This window comes from Pseudorasbora parva, chromosome 7 (assembly GCF_024679245.1).
Source record: "Pseudorasbora parva isolate DD20220531a chromosome 7, ASM2467924v1, whole genome shotgun sequence".
NCBI lineage: Eukaryota > Metazoa > Chordata > Actinopteri > Cypriniformes > Gobionidae > Pseudorasbora > Pseudorasbora parva.
The window spans coordinates 24,102,962-24,129,148 of NC_090178.1; the positions used below are offsets into that span (position 1 = coordinate 24,102,962).

At 38.7% G+C, this 26,187-nt stretch overlaps 1 protein-coding gene and 1 pseudogene across 1 annotated transcript; one reads left to right on the plus strand and one right to left on the minus strand.

Annotated features, from left to right (window-relative positions):
* Nucleotides 1-5,082: 5,082 nt before the first annotated feature.
* On the minus strand, nt 5,083-6,413 carry LOC137083509 (adenosine receptor A2a-like; annotated as a pseudogene).
* A 9,701-nt stretch (nt 6,414-16,114) lies between these two features.
* Nucleotides 16,115-25,194, plus strand: rps19 (ribosomal protein S19). Its single transcript, XM_067448742.1, has 6 exons — nt 16,115-16,190; nt 16,830-16,906; nt 17,040-17,140; nt 21,699-21,882; nt 24,295-24,349; nt 25,138-25,194. The coding sequence occupies exons 2-6, from the start codon at nt 16,830-16,832 to the stop codon at nt 25,162-25,164; spliced, it is 444 nt and encodes a 147-aa protein (XP_067304843.1). The 5' UTR covers nt 16,115-16,190; the 3' UTR covers nt 25,165-25,194.
* Nucleotides 25,195-26,187: the final 993 nt, after the last annotated feature.

Genomic DNA, 26,187 nt, shown 5'->3' on the forward strand with positions numbered 1-26,187 from the left:
TTAGATCTGAATGCTGAGAGGAGGATGACTGATCGATGTGTTTGTCCTGTATTGATGGCGAGGATCTGCAGAAACCTGTCATAAACAGTAACTGTCACATGGCAATCAAAGCGTGCCCTGTGTTACCTGCTGTTCTGCTCGCTTGGAGCGGCTCCATAGATAAAGGGAGGACATATGCTAGCAATTTCCTTTTACTGTGAGTTAATGCTTCACAAAGCATGATCAGATGAGATGAGTTGCTAATTTTGGGGCTTCTGAGAAGTGTGTTACGCTTCAGTGAGCCGACAAACTCCAAACGCAGAGTTCAGAATGAAAAATGACAGCCGTAGACTTCATCTGAACTTCATCAATCTCTTGTAAATTTGTTTATTGGACCTCGGCTGACGTCTCAGAAGCAGATCCATGGGTAATAAACCATATGCTGGTCGAACAGCGCATCAAACTTTCCCTCGGCTTTATCCAAGGACGATGAACGTGACGGATTTGAAGCTTCCGTGCTCCTTGTAATGACCCCATTCAAGAGGATGCGGACTAGAGCAGGTGCGATGAATTGACTGAAGCCGCTAAAGTGATGAAAGATTGTCATTTCGGCAGGAAGCTAAAGGCTCTCGAGCGAAGAGAACAATCGAATGAGCTCTCGGTTAGGGAAAGCTTTTACTTGTTTTTCCTCTTATGACGGTCCAAAATTCACTCAATAATTCACCTCGGCATTGGAGGTTAGTGCACACTTTGAGAGAGAGAAGCATTTGCATGAATGAGTGGAAGACAGTGATCAAGAAGTAAAAAGCACCAGACAAATCAAAGTCAGGGCTATACAAAGAAAAAGTGAGTGGAGGTAACGTTAGATGGAGGATTTCATGCTTGAAACTTGGATGAATAATGGGTGGATCGGGGGAGTGAGACGACGAACAGGGAGAAGAAGAAACGAAGATCATAACACACATTCAGATACAAAAGGAGTAATTTCTTACACTTGCACTGCCACGAGTGAGCAAAAAGAATAATCCAATTAGCGTGAAACAGGGCTTTTATTCCAGCTGCATATAAGAAGTACGTGTTTAATCAACAGCTATGCAATCCTGTTTTCCCTGGGAGTTATTGAGTGGTTAATTATCTCGATGCATTTAAATGGTCTCTTCCCACTTGATATGCTATTATAGCTGTTATAATTAAACATTCAGATCAAACCAAGAGCTTGCGTTGCGTTTGAACATCGATGGGACACATTTTGATATACTATATTTAATTATGCACAAGTATGCAAACGTATTGATGTATTCATGTAACGCTCTTCTGAGATTGTTGGTTAAATCATTTTACCATTTAATCCTGGAGTATCGCTGGGATTAGACATGACAGAAATGCAATATTTATTGGACCATTTTTACAACATAACAGGAATTTACAAAGTGCTTTCTAATGGCTCATTACATGTCCAATCGGAAAGTGCCGTTTCTGCACCAGTTTTTTTTTTCATGGCTTGCTTATTTGTTGTTAGTGACATTAAACCAAGGTCTGTCAAATATTTCTTGCTTATTGCAACAACTTTTTCATTATTCATTATTTCCTATATGGGATGTCATTATTTATTATCTTGGAAGCCTTGTTTGGGTATGATAACTCAAGAATTACGATTGTTAGCCTAATGGGAATTGGTAGAAACATTGAACCCAGTGAGTTCAAATATTCTCATAATTGGCCCATAAAGTTGAAAATAAAAACTTTAGATGTGGGTGGTATTGGGGCCTTAATCATAAAAACAAAACAAAAGGATTCAAATAAATGTGTTTTGATTTTAGAAAATTCTCAAAAATAGTCCTTTAACGTTATGTGAGATGTTAACATTTTAGTCAAGTTAGGATTTAAACAAGCCCAAATAAAAGTGTCTTGTGTAATTATGCCAATTAGAATAAACTGACCAAATTCAAAGTTTAATTTGGATTGAAATGTCTGGTTTAAACCTTAATAATTAGCATAGACATAAAGGCTCCATCACTTCTCAGAAGAAAAAAATGGTAAAGCTGTCACTGGGATGGTACTCTTTAAAAAGATTCTAATATACCATTTAGGTACTTACAGGTGCTGGTCTTGTAATTAGAATATCATCAAAAAGTCGATTTATTTCACTAATTCCATTCAAAAAGTGAAACTTGTATATTATATTTATTAATTACACACATACTGATATATTTCAAAATTGTATTTCTTTTAATTTTGATGAGTATAACTGACAACTAAGGAAAATTTGAATATTGTGAAAAGATTCAATATTGAAGACCCCTGGTGTCACACTCTATTCAGCTGTTATAAGAGGTAGCCTCTATTCAGAAGGGAGGGTAGGTAAGAATTGGTTAAAACATTTTTTTTTCCAAATTTGTTTAAACTTTCTTTATATATCAATACATAATTAAAATGTAAGTACTCTGAAAAGAAAGTATAAAAATTGAGCGTCTGTAGACCTCTCACAACTGTTTTAAAGACAGCTCATTATTTCCATTCACTCCACCTTCTCCCTTCTGGGCTCTTTCCAAAGCCACGCCCCCAAAATACATGAACGCGCCTCACCGGCCACTCAGCTAGAAGACGCATTATTTACCTGAGAGGAGAGGTGTGCATGTAGTCACATCATGTCAGAATCACATGTAATAAAAAATCTAACTTTATCAGTATAAACAAGTAAGATGTCGTTTAGTACTCACTATCAAGCTATACTGTGATGAAGATGAATTTCGTGTAAGATTCATAACATATACGGTGTTTTGCATGTAAGAGTTTCCATGATGAAAGCATTGTTGATTAGTAGTAGCTAAAGCTAACTTAGTTCTAAAAAAAAGTTCCTGGATGCGGTGTACTAGTTTTTACACATGCATTATTCTAAAGTTAAATTTAGCAAAATTCAACACGACAGCGATCAACTTGAGCTAAGCATAAAGAGTATTTATCGGCTAAGTGTATAATATTGGAACTTTATGCTAAGTAATGTTATGTTAGCTATATTAGGCAGCTTTATGTGCTCTTGATACATGCTTCATGAAAACATAAACCGAAAAAATGTATAATCAAAGTGAAAGATTACCTGTCCAGCAGAAATACAGATGCAAGGAGTCGTTTTTCTGCCCCTTGATGTCCCTCAGTTTTCGCCATCATTGGGAAGCCCCGCTGATATTTACTTGTGTTTGATTGTGTTTGAGTCGCCCAAGCCAATCAGTTGTTTCGGCCTAAACTAAAATAATGAGCGGTATTTATTGCAGATTAAAAAGTCTAGAGTCACTCGATTTTTATACTCCGTTTCAGAATACTTACATTTTAATTATGCATTGACATATAATGAAAGTTTAAACAAATTTGGACAAAAGTGTTTTAGATTATTCCTACCTACCCTACCTTTAACTCAAAACACTTGCAAAGGCCTTTAAATGGTATCCAAGTCTAGGTCTGTAGACTACACAATCATGGGGAAGACTGCTGACTTGACAGTTGTCCAAAAGACGACCTTTGACACCTTGCACAAGGAGGGCAAGACACAAAAGGTCATTGCAAAAGAGGCTGGCTTTTTGCAGAGTTCTGTGTCCAAGAGTGGACTGCAGCTGGAGTCAGTGCTTCAAGAACCACTACGCACAATCTAATGCAAGACATGGGTTTCAACTGTCGCATTCCTTGTGTCAAGCCACTCTTGAACAACAGCCTAGGCTAAAGACAAAAAGGACTGCTGAGTGGTCCAAAGTTACGCTCTCTAATGAATTAAGTAAATCCACGTTGCCTGAGGTCCGGTGTAAAGTTTCCACAGTCAGTGGTGGTTTGGGATGCCATGTCGTCATGTGGTGTTTGTCCACTGTTGTCTGGGGTCCAAGGTCAACACAGCCGTATAACAGGACGTTTTAGAGCACTTCATGCTTCCTGCTGATAAGCAAATTTATGGAGAAGCAGATTTAATTTTCCAACAGGTCTGGCACCTGCGCACAGTGCCAAAGCGTTTAAGGACCATGGTTTCCCTGTTCTTAATTGGCTAGCAAACTCGCCTGACCTTATTGGGAAGAGGTATTGGGAAGAGAATGATGCGATATGCCAGACCCAACAATTCAGAAGAGCTGAAGGCCATTATCAGAGCAACATGGGCTCTTATAACACCTGAGCAGTGCCACGCCACATTGCTGCAGTAATTCAGGGAAAAGGAGCCCCAACTAAGTATTGAGTGCTGTACATGCTCATATTTTTTTAGTTGGCCAAGATTTCTAAAAATCTTTTCTTTGTATTGGCCTTAAGTAATATTCAAATTTTCTGAGATACTAAATTTGAGATACTGATGTACTAATATGCTTTAGGTACAATGTTGTACCTTTTAAAAGGGTACCGCCCCAACAGATTTTGTACCTTTTTTTTCTGAGAGTATGTAGTTGGGACTTTCTACAAATTCTGCATTGTTCTTCATAAAATTTTGAGCCAAGTGGATTTTGAATGAAACTTCAACAAAAAATAAAATAAAAATTGTAGCTAAAAATGTACTAGCACAATTGTAACCTTGTAGATTTTACTGTTTTGATTTCAAAATTCCATTTACGTGATTAAAATGTCAGCGTTGTCAAACTGTGCTTGAGAATCTTTCTCACAGGAGAGGCTCATTTTTTCTGAAGGAAACAGAGGTAAGATGCAGTGTGCATTTGTGGTGTACAGAACTGATGGTATAAATCTATTTGTAACTCTATAAGACAGAACACGTAGATCTCACTATCTATCCTGGAATTGCACACGTTATTGAATAGCGGACATGAATAACAATAGAGTTTGCAATCATCTACCAGAATGAAGTCATTGAGAACATAAAAATGTGCCCATTTAGATGTAGATAATGACTAGAAGTGTGGCATGTAGGTCTACAATAAATTGAAGGCCGCCAAAAAATATGAAAATTTAATTAATGCATTTTTAGGTCTCAAATAACTGAATAGTTGAGCAGTAATACAATTCTTTATTCCATCTGAAATTACATGGATTAGTTTTACTCAACTGCTGAACATAATTACATATGACCCATGCAAGGACTCTACAGATAACTTTCGGTGTAAGTGCCCTCTTCGCATTACATCACATCCCTGGAGGTGCTTTACTTTTCAGTGTTGGCTCAGGGCGATGATAATCTTCCACTGAACAGAAAGCACTCCCCACAGATTTGACTCGAGAGGTGATAACCCTTGAGGTCAGGTTGGGCACGGATAACAAGGAGCTCTCAATGCCTAGCTGCTGAGAGGTGTGGGTGAAGAGGAGTGGGGGCACCACACTATACATCTGGAAAAGAACAGAGGCTGTCAGAGAGGTCCAGTCGGGTCTAGTGGCTTTCGGGGCGAAGAGTAACAAGGCGTGGGTGATGTGCAGAGGCAGGCAAAGCATTACCAGGAGAGAAACCGAGAGAGCCAATGAGCGAGACCACACTGAGCTTTGTTTTTGAGAAAATGTGGAGCTCGCAGGAACCTGCTGTGGCATGAAGCACATCAAGTCCAGATACATGGCCAACAGAGGAATAACAAACACGGTGACAGTATAAACATACACAAGGAAAACCGGACTGAGCATGCTGTCGGTGGCACAGAGGATCTCTGCATACGTGAAGTTCTCCTTGTCCTCCAGCAGAAACTTGGATAGAAAGCCTTTACTGGCCAATTACAGAGTGATCCTGGGGGAAGGGCCATTTGGGAGGGAGGTCTGCGGTGGTGTAATTTGCCTTAGGCCATTCATCCATCCCGAGTCCAGCTGTATCGTCGTCCTCAGCAGCTCCCCAAGTATCAGAAGAGTTGGAAACGATGAACTGGCTGAAGGCTGTGATCACTGAAATGACCCAGCAGAGCAGCGGCAAGCACAAAACCCGCCTACGAGTCACTAAGCCTGCATATCTTAAAGAAACATAAGCTCCGTCCTGAATTTTACTATTAAGCATATTCAGCACAATTTAATACTCTGATTTTATAGTCAGCACAAACTGGGTCTTTAATGTTATTTCACACATTCCATTCAAGAATCGAAATACACTTGGCGAAATGAGAACTTGCCCAACTTCTAAAGCATAACCACTGCAAAACAAGGTCGGGATGTTCACACTCACCCGATCCCCAGGCGGCACTGCAGGTGTGTGTTAAGCGTGAGAAGCAGCAGAAGGCACATGGTGAACTGCCTGACCAGCACTGGGAACTCCTCAGGTTCAACAGCACAGACACAGGACAGGAGTGACTGCCCGCACAGACACAATGCTGCCCGCTGACCCAAACAAACCGAGGCAAAGTTTCAGGCATGCAGCAGATGTGCTCCAGTTTCTAGTTCCAGCCTCAGCAGCAACAGAGCCAACAGCACAACCTCACACTTGCTCCGATCACCAGCACTGCGATTACACACTGAATCAGGGAATATAGCCACATATCATACATGACTCCTAAGAGAGAAAGGGAGATGATGATAATTCAATAATTAAGTAAATAAATGATAAGAATTATATATAATTCATTTAAGAGTGAGTTGGATAAAAGTAAATGCCAAATGAATAAATGTCATTTTGATCACAACAGCATGTGATATCAACAGCATGTTTGAACCCTGCTGCTCTTGTTCTCTGTAAATTGCAGGGGCCCAGACTCCGAAAATGTTCCCTCCTTGTCCCACTTAATGCACTTAAGTTCATAACATTGTTTATTTACGTCCATATGTGGACATGTATGTAGTTCAAGACCACAATGATTAGCTCAGGTCCCTTATGCTGCATTCCAGACGAGGGAATATCCCAAATGAAATATCCCACTTCCGACCAATCACACATCACGTTCTCATGTTGACCACACAATGTCGCCAATGGGTCTCATTCACTAAGCATGCATACAAACAATTTTAAGAGCAAATAACAATTCACCATAATTTTGCAATAACTTTTTTCTAAATTTACAGAAAAATATAGGAACAACTGAAACCACCCGTACACAAAAAGAACTTAGGCTACTCTGTATGGCTTTTTAATAAAAAGCTCTATATGGCTTTTTGTTAAGAAGTTATGTTTTGTCCTAACATGACCATAATAAGTATAAGTATATTGTATTAATTGTATTATAGAATCCAAATGTAAAATTATATAATGAAATTATTCAATACAATTTAATTAAATCGCATGTACAGTTAAGGATCATGTATAGTTAGAGAGTAGGAACTTCAGCTGCGAGGTTTCTCTGAGTAACGCAGATATACTCGTATATACAGCTGGCTAATGAGAGCTCTGTAATCTGGGTCTTCATAAAAGGTATTGTGAGCATTGTTGAGAATGGCACATTTCCGGGCGGGAACGTGTCTGCGAACAACGGCAAGTTTGACAAGAGTTACAAAAGCCTAGCGTGTGCGGAAAGCCCTCATATGGAGGTTTGGGCAAGTTTTATGCAAATGACTGACCTTGTGCATGCAGACGCTCATTTAGAATACTCCAAATTCATTAACATCAGAATGAGCTTGAGAACAAATTCATGGGCATATTTTATGAGAAGTTCTGTGTGTACAAATACGAAAGTAGGGCTATCCATGCAATTATTATTGATTGAGAGCCAATGAGAGCATATCGTGGGTTTTTTTGTCAGTTAAGGTAAAACTGAATATAAATAACAAAATCAATTTTGAAAACAGCTGACGAAAACGAAAAACGAAGGCAGCCTTACATGAACTTAATGTCTAATGTAAAGTTAGTTTTTACATTCACATTAAATGAGTCATCTTGCAGAGGTTTTTGAACAATATAGGCATACCTACCCAGTATGGAAGGCCAACAGGGCTAAAATGTGCGAAACTGACGTGTAAGGCTCTGGTAGCCTTCCATAACCCAGAGTTCACACCCTAAATGTCTGACTTTGAGTGGCGTTCCGGATGTTATTTCCTAGGAGGTGGTGGGGAAAATCCTAAATCCAGTCCGTCTTTCATCACCAGACATGGGGATGGCAGATCAGGTGATTCAATTATTAATAGAATTAGTTTTCTATGACAAAAGTAGATTGATAAAGAATTAAAACATTTAATACCAATTTAACAGTTTAAATAAGGACAATAAAACACAAGATTATTACTGACATTTGAATTTTACACTCCATTGAAAAGGTTAGCAGAGATCCACACGGCGGATGCGATCACAGTCTAAAATTTAAAAGCCTGAAAAGTCATGCGCAGGCAGCTATAAAACCGCTGTGTCATCCATCACGTAGCCTTCTATACGCTGCTCTGACAGACAGGTTATTTCATTTTATGCCCAGACAATGGGAAATACAAATTTGCGTCAAAAAATAGCTGTTAAAAAATCCCCCGAAATGTTTCAATATGCCACCTGTCTTTTTGTCATAATGAGTTTGACCTTTTCAACAGCCACTGACAGTAATCAGTCGGAGAATGCCTGTGAGTGCTTCATAGAAATGAACAATAATTGCGCAATCTCTAAAAACAGTGCTCCGCATACGTGTGGGCTAGGCTGCTGGTTCTGTTCTTCTTTCATTGTTTTCCCCACTCAAACAAATTGATTAGCTGAAATAATTAATGGTGTAAAAGTTAGAAGTCGTCTCATCATTGTGCCGCTCTTATTGTAATGCTTCTGCACTCTCCGCACAATTAATTTCTCCAGCTAATCAACTATGAGCCCGGCGATGCAAACAAGAACTCGCGGATTCACGGTCCTCCACTGGCAAAAGGAACAGGAAATGTGTTAATTAATAAACCAACACATTTACAATTGAACAAAAGGTGAGAGAAACGAGTTGTTGTAATTACCGTAATTGGACGCGAAGATAAATATGAAACTGTCAGCTCTGGGATTCTAGACTGTCACCCAATGCTAATTCCTCTCATGCTCCGTGGGTCTGAAATGTGCTAACGCATAAACCATTTTTACCACACTCCTTCGTTCAATACGGTGTGTGCAGGCTTATCAATCTGTTCAAGTGTGTGAGCAAAACTGCCCATTCCATTTGGCCAGTACAAAGGGCAGCATCACCACCATAAATAAACATCAATCTCATTTAGGAGCACATAAAGACCACAGCTCGCATATACACACTTAGAAATGCACAGTCTGTGACTGACACACACCGGCACTGATTTGCGCACGCCAGGACTCTATCTAAAGTAAACAGATATGGCAGGAATGATTGGGTAGAAAAGAATGAAGGGGAGAGGAAGCTTATCTGCTTGGGAGTTTAGGTGTCGATGCACATGAACTAATTCAGTTCTCAGCAGGGTATGAAATGATAGATTTCTACCACGGTTCAATAAGGTTATATCCATTGCTTTTCTTTAAGGAAAAAAAAATCAGACTGTACTAATGCACAAGATGTCTGTTGAACTTCACAAGACAGTCTTAAGGTTAGAAAAGTATTCTAGACCCCTGCTGTGATGAAAATATGGGTATGCTGTTTGTGTTAGGGGTCAACCCCTGTTGTGTTTCATGCAATTTGCCAAAAATCAACAGAAAAAGAGAAACATAAAAGCTCTATGCAGCTTATCAGAGATGATATGAATATAAAATGTTCTATACTTATGAGAAAATATGAATTCCTATTGTTAAAAAGTGTGATTTCTCACACTTATTTTCAGCATTTCAAAGTCTAATTAAGAACCAAAAACTAACATCTGCTGTTTTTTTCTTTTTTTTTAACTCAAATATGAAGAATTCTCCTTGGATGATTTAGAGGAAGAGTCTTCAATTTTGAGTAAACTTAAAGGGTTAGTTCACCCAAAAAAAGATAAGTATGTCATGTCGTTCCAAACCAGAAGGTTCAATCCTCGGAAAACAAAATAAGATATTTTTGATGATATCCGAGAGCTAAAAGGTGGGGCAAAATTTGAATAAGAAATAAATCGTTTAACCAGTGTTTCAGCGGTTTAAATATCCAAGGGTCAAATTGACCTTCAGCAAAGGAGGGCTTCCAACTAAACAAACGTGAACCGGCTAATCAAGGTCTTTAGACTCAAAAGAAATTTCCAGGCAGGTGTATTGGAGCTAAACTCTTCAGGATGTTGAGCCTCTCTGGCAGGATTGGACAACTGTGGTCTAGAGTGATGGATGGATACACTGGTGGGCATACTGGATTGATCAAGAAAGACCCCAGCTGCATCATGCAGCTATATAAATAAAAGAACCTCTATTTTTAAGAGTGCAACGTTACTCTCTACTTGACTACATTTTTAAATAAGTTAACTCCAATACATTTTACTTCTTATATTTTGCATGGCAACTAACTTTTTCTGCAGCAGTTATGTATTTATCTGTCATACTGAAGACCTTTTTTGAAGGATATTGGTGTATTTATCATCTTTACTCCGTAGAAGACATTTCTCTGACAACAGAGCCCATACACATTTTTGGCCAAAATATATTTTAAATATATGGTAAATGTATGTTGTAAACTGTGAAGTTCGATTAAATATATTTTTTAAAGTGAAAATATATTTCGTTCGAGCCATATATTTCATACATTTCATATATTTCAGAATGTATTTTAGGGCAAGAAAATACATTTTCAAACAAATAGCCTACAAAATGCAATGGAACATATAGGCTAGCGCTCAAAACCTAGACTACAGGGAGTGCAGAATTATTAGGCAAATGAGTATTTTGACCACATCATCATGCATGTTGTCTTACTCCAAGCTGTATAGGCTGGAAAGCCTACTACCAATTAAGCATATTAGGTGATGTGCATCTCTGTAATGAGAAGGGGTGTGGTCTAATGACATCAACACCCTATATCAGGTGTGCATAATTATTAGGCAACTTCCTTTCCTTTGGCAAAATGGGTCAAAAGAAGGACTTGACAGGCTCAGAAAACTCAAAAATAGTGATATATTGCAGAGGGATGCAGCAGTCTTAAAATAGCCAAGCTTCTGAAGTGTGATCATCTAACAATCAAGCGTTTCGTTCAAAATAGTCAACAGGGTCGCAAGAAGCGTGTGGAAAAACCAAGGCGCAAAATAACTGCCCGTGAACTGAGAAAAGTCAAGCGTGCAGCTGCCAAGATGCCACTTGCCACCAGTTTGGCCATATTTCAGAGCTGCAACATCACTGGAGTGCCCAAAAGTAGTGATGGCCAAATGAAGCGTTTCGAAGCATTATTGCTTTCTGATACAATTGTGTCGAAAATGGTTCATTACTCGAAGCTTCATTCAGATAGAAATTGCAGCACCATCTCCTGGTGAAGTAAATGTAATGCAACAAAGCTGACAACCATAAAATGCAAGTAGGCTTATGTTCACGCCCCGTTTATTACGGGTTTACCAAGGCGATCAAAGCTGAAACAGTGTTAGTGCTGTGAAACTCATTTATGTGAACTTTACAGATACTGATGAATTTAATGTGTTCACCTTGATCATAAAACATTATCATGTTGTGTGTGTGTAATAATTTTTTTAGACAAGGACAGAAGATCAGACCAGCTTTAAAACGTTTTTTTTTTTTTTTTTTTTTTTTTTGTGTGGGACATATTCCATTAGGATGTAATGCCCCCACCAATAGAACCCAACACCTATCAGAAGAGAGCCACAGAGACCACTATAATTCCCATTACAACCAATAAAATTCCCATGAAAACTATTAAATGCAATAGAATTTCAGTAATGGTTTCTATAGTTTTATTTATAGTTGTATTTGTTTTTTAGCATGGCAGTATCATGTGTGAAAGCACATAAGAAATACAACCGAAAATACAATCAAACCTGTCAACACTGTCAAAGCAGTCTGTGGTTCACTACAGGAGTGAAACAGTGTGTTTGCTTCAGAAGGCATTTTCACGTGACTAGTGACGTAATGATACAAGCTCCGAAGCAGTGGTTCACTGCGAGGACCGGTCAAGTTTGAAGCAAGCTTCGGAGCATCGGTGTCAGACTTAACATCACTACCCAAAAGCACAAGGTGTGCAATACTCAGAGACATGGCCAAGGTAAGAAAGGCAGAAAGTCGACCACCACTGAACAAGACACACAAGCTGAAACGGCCAAGAAATATCTCAAGACTGATTTTTCTAAGGTTTTATGGACTGATGAAATGAGAGTGAGTCTTGATGGGCCAGATGGATGACTGGATGACCTAATCATGCAGGGACGGCTCTAGCTCTTTGGTTGCCCTAGGTGAGATGGAGTTTTACGCTCCCCCAACCCACCCCCCACCCCACTCACTTTTATCGTCTCTAATTCAGCACCTGTCTTTTTACCTAGGCCTACCCCTAACCGAGAAGCACTTATTATTAAACACATTAGACGCTTTATTTCCACTTTTTTAATATTTTCTCACTTTTTATTGAAAATAAAATGCCTTTCCGATCTGATGTGTGATTGGAAAAGGGACTAGAGTGAGTGTGGACTAGAGTGAGTGTGGCAAAAGGCGGATTCGAACCTCTGATTGATTTGCATCAACTTGATGGCATGCGTCTTACCCCTACACTACAGCCACTGTAGAGAATTTGGTGATTTCCGTAATTTTGTCTGGCCCAATCAATCTTTAAGTAGCCTAAAACACAGCATATTTGTGTTTAATGTAAATAATATGGCATCTATCGTTACGCCCACGTAGTTTGTACTTTTCAAAATTAACATGCATACGTTATCCATATTTATAATGAACTGGACTTTTGATATTTAAGTGACATCCATGTAAGTTATTGTAGATTATTGTCACTGAAGTTATGTTTGCAATACGTAGTAATCCATAGAAAACTAGCAAGTGATAGCTTAGTGACTATATAGTGAATATAGTGAAATATTAATAATATTTATAAAATAAATATAAGTTGATAAGATTGATAATACTAAGTAATTTTATTTAGTTTGACAACTTATTGGCTGAGATAAGAAGACTAACCTCTATACTGGGCTTTCTTTCTCTCTTTCTTTCTCTTTCTTTCTTTCTCTTTTTCCATTCCTGTGCATTCGCGGGGTTTGGACTACGGTTTAGACGCCTCATTTTTGATAAACGCGCAAGATGAGCACTTGCCTGACCTAACGCCTGAACTAATAATCAATAATCACCAACCATCAATTCAATTTAATAATCAGGTTGATAAGTAATTAAACGTGTGGCTGAGGGGGCGCCCTATGATGATCATGTTTAATAAACATTATGTTGTATTTCGCTTGTTCCGATTCTTTGCTTAATGGGAAGTAATGGGCGGCACTAGAGCGCGCTCGCGCCCCTAACACAATTGTCGCCTTAGGCAACCGCCTAGCTCGCCTATAGCAAAAGCTGGCCCTGGGCCCGTGGCTGGATTGGTAAAGGGCAGAGAGCTCCAGTCCTACTCAGACGCCAGCAAGGTGGAGGTGGAGTACTGGTTTGGGCTGGTATCATCAAAGATGAGCTTGTGGGGCCTTTTCGGGTTGAGGATGGAGTCAAGCTCAACTCCCAGTCCTACTGCCAGTTTCTGGAAGACACCTTCTTCAAGCAGTGGTACAGGAAGAAGTCTGCATCCTTCAAGAAAAACATGATTTTCATGCAGGACAATGCTCCATCACACGCGTCCAAGTACTCCACAGCGTGGCTGGCAAGAAAGGGTATAAAAGAAGAAAATCTAATGATATGGCCTCCTTGTTCACCTGATCTGAACCCCATTGAGAACCTGTGGTCCATCATCAAATGTGCGATTTACAAGGAGGGAAAACAGTACACCTCTCTGAACAGTGTCTGGGAGGCTGTGGTTGCTGCTGCACGCAATGTTGAAGGTGAACAGATCAAAACACTGACAGAATCCATAGATGGCAGGCTTTTGAGTGTCCTTGCAAAGAAAGGTGGCTATATTGGTCACGGATTTGTTTTTGTTTGGTTTTTGAATGTCAGAAATGTATATTTGTGAATGTTGAGATGTTATATCGGTTTCACTGGTAAAAATAAATAATTGAAATGGGTATAAATTTGTTTTTTGTTAAGTTGCCTAATAATTATGCACAGTAATAGTCACCTGCACACACAGATATCCCCCTAAAATAGCTAAAACTAAAAACTAAAACTTCCAAAAATATTCAGCTTTGATATTAATGAGATTTTTGTGTTCATTGAGAACATGGTTGTTGTTCAATAATAAAATTAATCCTCAAAAATACAACTTGCCTAATAATTCTGCACTCCCTGTAGATTTTGTATCCATTATTGACAATTTGGTAGTATTTGGTAGACAATTTGGTAGACAATTAAGTATTTTAAACCCTAACGGGAAGAACCACATGAATTTCCTGTTTTCCCGCATGTTATCAAATTTTGTCCACATATGATCTTCTCAAAATACAGACACGGTTTTAAGTCTGGATGTAAGGAGCACATTCAGGGCTTTTCAGAGGCACTAAATGTTTAGATGTAATCATGAGAACACCCTCTCCTTTGGCCTTTAAAAATGACTGAATGATGAAATTTAGCACTCTTATGGAAGTATTATAATATTTTGTAATTACCATTTAAATCTGACTTTCTGTTACGAAACAGGGCATCGATTTCATACATGTAGAGGGCACAAGAATTGGGAAATAAATTATAAATCAATATTCTTATGAAGTATGAGATATCCCTATGAAAACATTCCCAATTATTACTCTGGTTATTACATATCTTTAACACGCACACATGCACGCACGCACGCACGCACGCACGCACGCACGCACGCACGCACGCACGCACGCACACACACACACACACACACACACACACACACACACACACACACACACACACACACACACACATATACACTTCATAAGAATATTGATTTATAATTTATTTCACAATTCTTGTGTCTCTTAACTGTTCTAGTTTAGTAGTTATATATTAGGCTACATGCTGCCCCAAGAACTCATATATATGCAAATTAGATAAGTAGGCTATATATTGCATTAAATGGGAATGGCATTTATGGCCATGTTAACACAAACATATTGCAAAATAATCAAAGAAAAAAGGGTATATCAAATCATTCATTCATTATATCTTTCATAACAGTTGAGAATCATCTTTATACAAAGTTTAGATATACAATTGATTGGTGAATGGAAAAAACCTCAACCTTATTCTCAAAAGTATAATTTTCAACATCTTCAAAAATCTGTATTTTGATCACTAACCGCTTCTCACCAGATCCACCATCAAGTGACATTGACACTAATTAATATTTGATTGCGTTCAGTTCTTTCTCTACAGTAAATCGTTGAGCCATTTCAAGTTTTGCTGATGATTCTTCCTATTCTTTTGTTTTGTGCCTGAGGTAATTATCCATCACGTCATCATTGTGTATCAGACATTGCCACCTTGAGGAATAAATGTGAATTGCACTTATTGGGTCATCAAAGAATCGATTAGCCTATTGTTGTGCAGATGAAAAAAAAACTCTTTGAATTAATAAAACATTAACAATATATATTTAGAAACATTTATTAGAAAAAAGACATTGATTTATTGCTATTTTTAGGTGCTTTTATTTTAGAAAATAAAAATGTGATCGCTCTCCTCACAAATTAACTGTTTCTTCACTCGTTTAGATGTTGAGGACCAGTGCATTTTTGAGTCTACATTCCGCACAGGTAAAATACTTAAGAATATCAAATCAGAATCTCAAAGACTTTTACTCATGTTGTATTGGAATTGGTGATGAAATGTGCTAAGTGAACACTGCTTAAAATGTGTAAAAACATACTCAATGAAAAAAACCTTTCAGCAATCAGTTGAATATTAAAGGCTATGTTGAGATACCTGAAATGTCGAAGAAAGTTTGTTTACTACTGAAAAAGAATATAACCTATGCATTCACGTCAGTTGTGATAACAAAAACCACTCTATACCTAATACACTTCTTCTAGTTTGTTCAAAAATAGCTGTAAAGTCACATTTGTTAATTTTGCATCCATATATAGATTTGGCACAATTATGGATGTATGATGAACAGAAAAAGAAATACATTCAAATTTGTGGACAGTGGCGAACTGCACTAAGTCTACTTCATGAACACACTTATATTTAGTGTGACCAGTTAACACAGCCTAATTGCACTAAACTGATATATTTAGATATAAGTCATACACCACAGCACATTTGGTGAAGTTGAACAAGCGACCTCACTCCGTTACTGCACCATGTTCAATTCTCGCGAGAACAAACGGGACAAGCCCCTGTTAACACGCGAAGGAAACCCTGCGCGTCCCTCTTCCTTTTGCTGTCCACAAGCAAGGTAAATCATACTCCGTATCTTTCTAGGTTATAAAGTGACTTTTAAGGGTATCTAACACTCGTTTGATCCTACAGCCACCTTGTAACGTAGCAGTAATCATATTGACCCCGAATCGCAATAAAAATAAGCAGAAAAGAGACTCGTAGTTATTAAAAATATATAAAATTGGATCGCATGCTAAGAATGGCTGCGCCCATGCAGTCGCGCCGAGGCCTGGTCTACTCGGCATGTATCACTTAACTAAGCTACGTTATAAAGGCAGTGAATTAAAAGTAAAAACAAATTGTCGTTACATGGGCCAAAACACCGGCATTATAATTGATTTGCTAGTCAGTAGAGCTAAGCGTTGGAGTATGCATTGGTGTAAACGTGGTCTTTAGCCGTATGGCTAACACGCCGTTTCTAAGTTAACTCAGCCACACGCAAAACCGAACACTTGCGGTTATTAATAATAAGGTTATTAATAATAATGGGTATTCTGTCGGCAGTAGTCTCCACTTAGGCTTGCTTAAATGTGTAACTCATATTCGTGTTAGCTAATAGCTAGATAAACGTTATACATGTGACTCCCTCTTGCTAAAGACATCTGTAACTTATGCCTATATGTGTCTTAAGTTTAGTATTGATTATCATTTTCAGATGCCAGGCGGTGGTGTAACAGTGAAAGACGTCAACCAGCAGGAGTTTGTCCGCGCGCTGGCAGCCTTCCTCAAGAAGTCAGTTCACCTGTCTTTGTGTTCAGTGTTGATATATTTGACGTATATTTGTATTCGTGTCCCTAATTTATTTGTATGATACTTTTTGGGCTGTGTATACTGTAGTTTATTTTTTAGCCTGGTGTTTTGGCAGGTCGGGGAAGCTGAAGGTGCCAGACTGGGTTGACATCGTTAAATTGGCCAAGCATAAAGAGCTGGCTCCCTGCGATGAGAACTGGTTCTATATCAGAGCTGGTGAGTGTGCTGTTTCTTTTACAAGAGATTATGGGCATGCAAAACGCTGTTTGAACCTCACATACTGGAGAACAAGGATGTTGGCTGTACATGGGTCAACATAAGCCATGTGTACCACACTAAAGCATTATGTGAAGGATGCAGAATTTTAAGTCATGTAAAATTTGCATTTGTCAAAAGCCAGTAAAATGTGGGGCTTTATATTCAAGAATTCCACACCAGGCACCAAGTATCATTATTGGCAAACTTGTGATTGGTATGCATGCATGGTCAATAATACCAATGAAGTCAAATGGTTTTTGATCATTTCAATATGCTATTGAACACTTACCGTGCTTTCACACCGCCGCCGGCGAGAGCGTCAAAATTCGCTCTTGCCGCCCTGACAACGACGCGGTAGAAAACTCCGTGGACGTGCTGCCGCTCTGACGTAGATCGAATGTTTTTTCTTTTTTTAAACTGTATTTAAAGAGGCCGCAAATCGAACAAGCATGTTGATGGATATACTGACCACAAGTAGGGTATAAATTAACTTCATGAAATCGTTTAAATGTGAAAGTAAGAATTAATTGCACACCCGCTGAACAACGAGCGTTCTAGCGCCTATAAAATAGTGTTGCGCGACTTCTTAACAAATTACACATCACTATGAATGATCTTGTCATAAATGATAGGGAAACCCGCACAGCAATGATCAACCTCTCCTACAAATTGCTTGGGAACTAATGTGGTCGGAACCAAAGTTTACAGGCCTGCGTTCTCTGGATTTCTCTCAAGCGGAGCACTTCTACATTCTGACTGGTTGCCGGTGAACCGCGTCATAGCTCATTACCATAAAGTTGAGCTGATTTCAACTCTCCTCGACGTCCAAGACGCGCCGCGCCGCTCTCGCCGGAGCTCGCTGCCCGGCTCCCATTGAAAATTAATGACTTCCGGCCAGCTTGACGCTCTCGCCGCCGGCGGTGTGAACGCACAGTTAGCAATGTTAAATATGAACTAATTATGTGGAACGTTTTTTTTCTCAATAAGTGCTGTACATAGGTCAGAAATAAATGGCAAGCAATGGTGTAAAAGAATATAATGGAAATATAAGTCTGTTATGACTGATTATTTGCCTGATATTGGATATTTGATCCAAACACATTGAGATGATGACAATAATTGAGCAGATTAAACCTAACTCCTATTTTGCATAAGATTATTTAAAGACATTGTAAAATGCGTAAAGATTTACGCACCGGTGCAGCAGTGGCTCAGTGGTTCATGTAGGTTGGCTGCAAACCGGAAGGTTGGTGGTTCGATCCCCAGTTCCACCTGACCAAGTGTTGAGGTGTCCATGAGCAAGACGACTAACCCCAGCTGCTCCAGATGAGCTGGATGGCGCCTTGTATAGGCTGACACAGCAGTCGGTGTATAAATGTGTGAATGTGAGGCAATATATGTAAAGCGCTCTGGATGGCCATAGGTCTGTTAAAAGCGCTATATAAAATCAGTCCTTTTACCATTTAACCAAGATTGAAATGCCCATGACATTTTTTGGCTTAAAGGTTCACTGTGTAGTATTTTTGCAGTAAAATATCCAAAAAACACCAGGCCAGTGTTATATATATTGTTCACTTGAGTACTTATAATATCCCAAATGTTTCCAACTATTTGTAAATTGTGAGAAAATTGCTTATTTTAACTAAGGATCCGGGACGTGTCAGCATAGCGTTTGAGGGAGTCGCCTGTCAAGCACGGCATATAAAAATTACCCTGAAAAAAAACTGTTACCCTTGTTTTTTTTTTTTGGTCAGGAGCGCTTTACTTTTAGCAGTGTGAACATGTCACAGCAGCGCAGAGCGGATGCACAGAGTGATGTCATAACGACATTTTAAACACTTAAATGTATCTAATATGATAAACAGCTGTTTTACCTTATAATAATGACTGGAAACACGGAAATATAGTGCAGGCGCCCGGCGACTGTCCCATCCCGTCATAATAATGTCCCGGTGCTTGCGAGCCGAGTGTTTAACAATCGCTACAGCGCCTGTGCTCCTCTCCACAACACTCGCTCCTGCTCTGCTTTACACTACAGTAACGTTAATAACCACATTCATGAACTTCGGAGGACACATTTCAAGGCAGGAAGGCATCAAGCTGCCTCCGAATCTAATGTTAACTTCACTTCCTGTCTCCTGAGAGACCTTCATCTGATCGTTTTTTTTTTTTTTTTTGAAGGCAGCGTACATGTGTCCTTCGCTGCCTTTGACATCCCACAATCCTGTGCTTTCCATTCAGTGACAGTTGAGCTGGGGAAAAAAAGATGGCGTCCAGAAGTTGCATAAAACCAAGATATTACAGAAATTACTACTGTAGTAATTAAATGTTTAGTTTCCACTAGAGCTCTCTCTATTTTCCTGTAGATCATGAAACTGTTACACTTCCTTAGAAGTCTGTCCGAAATTAATTTCATGAGATGCCTTAATGCACAAAACGCTGCCTTACAAGTCAGCTGCCTAGGTTTTCGGACGCAGCCCACATCTCCCAAGATACTGCGCTCACACTTGGCGTCATCAAACTACACATTTGTTTAGAATAGGCGCCCTCCAGTGGACGGAAAGTTGCGTAGTGCACCTTTAATCAGACTAATATCGTCTAAATATATAAATAAATATTGTAGGGCTGTCAAAATAACACGTTAATTTCGATGAATTAATCTGAGAAAAAATAACACATTAAAAATAATGCAGATTAATCCATTCCATATTGAACTTTGACCCTGATCAGTTCTCGCCTCCATTCAACTGTAAAATTAAGAAAAAAGATTAGAATGTGCTGTCTGGATCTTTGAGCATTTACTTATAGAAAAAAAAAACGGCATGATGGAAGTGTTGATAAAAGTACCTAATGCAAAACATCCAGGAGTTAACGTTAATCCGGAAGTATGACCTAACGTCCCGGTGTGATAACACTGTCAACAGTCAACGTCATCTCACCGCACTGTAAGTAAAAGCTGCCTGGAACAAACGCTGTCAAGATGAGATGTAGCCCGGTTATGTCTGTCATTATGCCAACATTATCTTCATGTCTTGTTACGAAATAAAGTTTTTTTATTACAGTCACGGCTCGCATTGTGTGAAGGGAATTATCAGCTAAGCTGATAACGCTACATGCATGTTTAAAAAATTTGGGGATTGGCCCAGTCAGGGTGGCTGACAGACCACACACACACATGCAGTAAAAAGTACCCTACCCATGTGATCTGCGAGTACAATACTAACAAAAAGTTTGAAGATTATGAAGTTTTCCTCATTCTAAATTTTTTATTCTGTTAAATGATAATTGTTTTGGTATACAATCATAAATTAATTAGATCCCAAGATTAATTAGTTTCCTCAGCATTAATGTTTAGTTTTATGGTTATCCTTGTCTGTAAACGTTATAATCATGCAAGTATTTCCATTTTGCCTGAAAGTTCATCCTGACAGTCTGTGTTAAACTTCATACTTTACTGAACGAGCTCCAGTGTGCATGTATGTCAAACAGACGGGACGCGATAGAGGGAGACTTAATAATCAGCCCAAAAATATTATTTTAGCTGAAACATCTGTTGTTGGACATTACATTTAGGTTTAAAAGTCAACGTGTTTGAGTGGTAACGGCAAAGGGATAACTGTTTGTTTGGATATAAATGTAAGATGCTTATCGCATATGAGATGATGTGGAATAGTGTTGTCAATAAAAAAAGATAATTTGACTGATTTGATTAAGCAAAAATAATTAGCCAATGAATCAGTTACCACTCGTTAGTTGCAGCTCTAATTATTATAGCCCAGTGGCTGCAACCCTGCAGTGTACGCACAAAAGTATACACAATATAGTTTTTGTCGAAATGAATAACTGTTCTATGCTTTTCCCCAAATCATTTGCACACTTGCATTTTTCTGTTTTCTATCCGAAGCTATAGCAGCAACATTAAAAGCATTAGTCTTCGTGTTTAGTGCGAAAGCTCATGTGATTGCCACCGGCTAAGGTTAACTGACTTGTAATGTGCTCAATGGCTCACAACCTCCTGAGTGTCCGAGCTCGCACAGTGTACGCCCACCTTTAGTGTGGTAAACTTTATTTTGCCGTTTTGTGATGGATTGATCCATTTGAATGCTTTGTGCTGTAAGCACAAATGTAATGTTTTCAAATGATGACAAAGTTTAGTGGTCTTAAATGTTTACTCTGAGAATCTGGTGGAAAACAATGGATGGTAAAAGCAAGCAATTCTGTCAGTATTGGGCTCGATTATTAATGACCTTGTCCTGTTAATGTGTCGGCAGTTTCTGGTGTGCTGCAAAGCTGAGACTTTCTGAAACGAGCAAAGATCCCAGTTGACGCACTGTAAAATTAAGAGCTGAGTTTGAGTAGTTAATAACTGAAATTACAGATTTTGTGCCATGTGCTGCAGTTTTGCTGCGAGTTTGATCAGACTTTCATTTAGTGGTGTTTCTTAGCATGTTGCCTTCTGTAATCTTCCACTGCCCTGAAGAAATCTCTTCTCCTGACCATCTCTGTCCTCTCTCAGCCTCCACAGTGCGTCATCTGTACCTGCGTGGAGGTGTTGGCGTGGGCTCTATGACCAAGATCTACGGCGGGCGTAAGAGGAATGGTGTGTGCCCCTCTCACTTCAGCGTGGGTTCTAAGAACGTGGCCCGTAAAGTGCTCCAGGCCCTTGAGGGCCTCAAGATGGTGGAGAAAGACCCCAATGGGTGAGTAGTTTGCAGACTTGCTTTTGGTCAGGCAACCCTTTACACATCATGGCAGTAGAATTGCCTTTGGCTAGTAATTTTTAAAGAATTTTGTTTACTTTCCAGACTGATACTATTTTTAAGTGTGTGTGTATGATTCTACCAAATTGGCTTATCTTTGTAAAATGGCATAGCTATTTAAAAAACTTGTGACTGGTGGTGGTGCTAAAGATATTGTTGGTCATTCAGTGTTTCTGTCGAAAAGAAAATAATCGTAAATATTAAGAGAATATTACAAATTATACTACTAACAATATACAGTTAGGGATGGGACGGTATGAATTTCATATCACATTTATAGTGATTATTCAATTATCAGTTTTGTTCAAATTGAACAGACTGAAAACCTTTTAAAGTTTTATATTTTAAAAAACAGCAAACAACAAAGCAAGCAGCTGTAAGCAGTTTCTTTTCTTATAACGACAATGCATTATAACACAGCACACATCAGTATCACATGGATGCGCTCTCTCGTTTCATTAAAATGCAACTTGCCATCTGTTACTGATTGTATTGAACGTGAAATCAGAGGACTTTACTATTAATACTACTATAATATTGTTGTGATCATGTCTGGATGATAGTTTTACAAATTGGATTTATAAATTTAAAACATTAATTTCAATGTTCCTGTAATTTGTTATATGATGAAGAAAAACACAAGTGTGCAATAATGTACATCATTATCCCTTAAATGTCACCCTTAATAGTCTAGTTTTCCCCTATTACAGACAGGGGGACCATCCTCGATTAAGTTTCCCTCATATGACCACAACTAAGAATTGGTCCTTTTAGAAGGCTGAAAAATTAAATCCATTTTGATCCGCCAGCTAATGAGATTACCATTTGCGTATTAGTTCCGCCCACTACAGGATAAATCGGCACATATTCTCCTTGTTCTTAAAAGAATAATTCCAAATGAACTGTTATTTTGACAAGAAAACAACAAAGAATATTGTTTACATGAAGTGTGCTCTTTATATTTATAGTAAACTTGGCCTCTACACACATTGGCAAGTAAAATCCAAGAGTTTATTAAACAATGGCTAAAGATAGGCATTTTTTGGCCTCGCTTTATTTGCCCAGAGTGAAGATTTAGTTGCATATGCAGGTGATTTACACTCATTGTTGAGGGTTGTCAGGGGTGTCCAGTCCTGCTCCTGGAGGGTCACGGTCCAGCAGAGTTCATCTCCAAGTTGGGAAACACGATACCATTTTTCCCCACAGAACCGATACCAGCAAAAGTTGGCCTAAATTCAATGTATAATTTCTATACCTCAGTGTCACAATCTTCTAAATGCAGACAACTTCATTATAAAGGGGAAAAAAAAAAATCTACAAGGAACTATAAAATCAAAGCTACTATTATAAACGAAATGGTGGATAATTCGGCAGCAAATGTTACTTTAGAAAAATCATATGTGCACAATAATTGTATAAAACCTAAATGTTTAGCGAAAAAAAGACATTTTAGTGGAGAATAAGTGTAGCACTCAATCTGGTAATGTTACACATTGTAAAATACATTAATGAAAAACAAGTACAACAGGGTCTATATACTAAGAAATAAAATGCATTTTAAATGTATGGTGTAACTTTGATTTATTGAGGCAGCAGCAACATATTATAGATGGGGCAAAACAAAGACTATTAATAATCTTTCATTGCGCTAAAGTATTATACTAAAGGCTCCAAAACAGAGTGGCACAAAGTGCTTATGCGCATCCCTTGTGCAGGAGGATGCGCTTGATGGACTTTAGCTTATTCACCGTATCCTCCAGAGTTAGATAAGTCCATACATAACGTTTTTATCTCCATACGTGCCATAACTCTGTCTGACATAATCAGGGAGCTCTGCTGCCGTACCATGTGTGCAGCGGTGCAATGATATTAAGCAGCGCATGAAAGTAGGCTAACTTCCGTCAGTATAACCAACGTGACAACCTGCTTGCACAGAGCATGCTGGGGACTAGTTTCAGGCACTGCGTAATAACATTATGCCACTGCACCCATGGTACGGCAGCAAAGCTCCCTGATGTGACACATCTAGCTATTGCTCATTGTAAATGCATAACTAATATTAACATCAATGAGACAGAATTAATCTGTTTATTTTGAATAATTTTACTTTATAATTTATGTATTGTTTTATTGTATTTATCTTTAGTTATTTTTGTTATAAGAAAAGTTATAACTGTTATAGTATGGCCCCTTTTTTTGCAACGTTGTCAATACCGTGATATCGTGATAAAAGCTTTAGCAAACATCGCAACATGAACATTTTTGCCGTCACATGCCTACACCTGATCTATACTGTATCTATGGTTATATTATAGTTTCCCCAACTAATTCTCGATTGTTGTCGTTTCCCAGAGGGCGTAGACTGACCCCTCAGGGTACCAGAGACCTGGACAGAATTGCTGGGCAGGTAAGTGTTAATGTACTACTATATTTGTAAACTCGAGCATTTGTAACAGATATTTCATCAGACTTCTGAAGTTAGTCAGATATTGTACAACAGATGGTGGTCCTCAGAATTTACATGAATTGCTTTTCGCCTAAGTTATCAAATTTCAGAGGAATTAAAATGATGCTGCTCAAATTCAGCATGAGTGAGAGCAGATCCAGGTACTGAATGTGAAAAACCCATTTTCACTTTAAAAGGCAACAGTTTGATTTTAATATGTGGACACAGTACTATCTTCAAAAAGGAAATGCATGCAGATCCCCTCCGGAGCCTTCGCTTGCATTTCGCCCCTCTGTTGGTCCTTCGCTTTCCCTGCGAGCTACCGCTGTGCGCCAAACCGATGCTGAAGGAAGTAAACAAGCCGATTGAATTTCATGCTCGCTGGGCTGCCGTATGGCGGCGTTTTATTCTGCCTGATCCCCTTAATGAGCTGAATTCAGATGAGTTAACGTGATTTTATGTTGTGCTTGCCCTGGCTGTGTTTTCTGCACTCTGACTCTTTCCAGAGTACTGTTGATATGCTTGGCTTTTCATTGCTGGCATGAGCAAAAACAATGTCAGTGTAGAACCCAATGTTGCTCCTATCCCCCTGGCTCGGATCAAACCCAGAACCTTAAAGGCTCCTGAATTTTCCCCCCACAGTTGATTCGTTTCACAAGGATTTTGGTGCAACAGAGTGCAGGAAATAACCAGGCTGATGTGACATGGATTTCTCTTAATCCTGATCTTTTCTTCCTTATTTGTTGCAGGTTGCTGCTGCAAGCAAGAAATCTTGAAGTGTAAAATAAACTTTTGTGAGAAACCAACCACTGTCTGTCTTTGTTTCTTTTTGTTTCCTTCAGGGACGCAGCTTAAAAGTAATTATTTAACCTTCCTGAACACATTTATCTTCAGGTTCTGCAAATAAATATTCATCACTCCCATCCATATTTTAACTTGATGTTCTCATGTTTGTTATCAGTTCTGGGTCTTTGAGTCATATTTTGCATTAATTCAGTCTTAGGTGCTTCAGGCAATTTGCTTGCATCATCTTCTTAGAGTCTGATGAACAGTAAGGCTGGATTTGTGTAACTTGGCAAGGATGCTGATTGATTTACTCATTAAGACAAGTGTCTTTATTTCCCTTCTGCTAGTTTTGGCAGAGGAATTTGAAGCGGTTAATGGATGAATGCATAGCCGTCAAACTGAGCTGAAGTGTGTGGTTGCTGCACAGTAACAGTGCCATCATGTGGGCTCGTGTAATATAAGGTTTAGTTTGTGTTGGCAGCCAGGAGTTCTCCATTACTTGAGGCCAAATCATCCCATGATCAGAGGTGGACTAAGTACACAACTCTTTTACTTGAGTAAAAGTGAAAGTACTACTGGTCAAATATTAAGCCGTTACAAGTGAAAGTTGTAAAAACAGATTTTTACTCTAGTAAAAGTACAGAAGTATTTGTTTTCAAAAGTACTTAAGTATCAAAGTAAATTTCCTTTTTTATGCCAATGTATTATTTTATTATTGTTGTATAAATGCACAGTCATCATGGTTTGTCATTCAGTGATGCTCCATCTGACGTACTAGCATATACGACTAACTTAAACTTATTTAAATACTTGTATATAAGTTACAAAGCTCTTTACAAAGCTGATGTCACTTTAAGCCAGATTGCTCGGTTCCAATACTCATATTCTCCCAACTTTCCTCTTCTCTTTCTCCCAGATGTTTATTTTTTAAAATTTTATAAGACATGCACCAAGTGTATGCCAACTAAACTAGATCAGTGTTCAAAAAAGTTTGTGAAAATGTATATAACCCT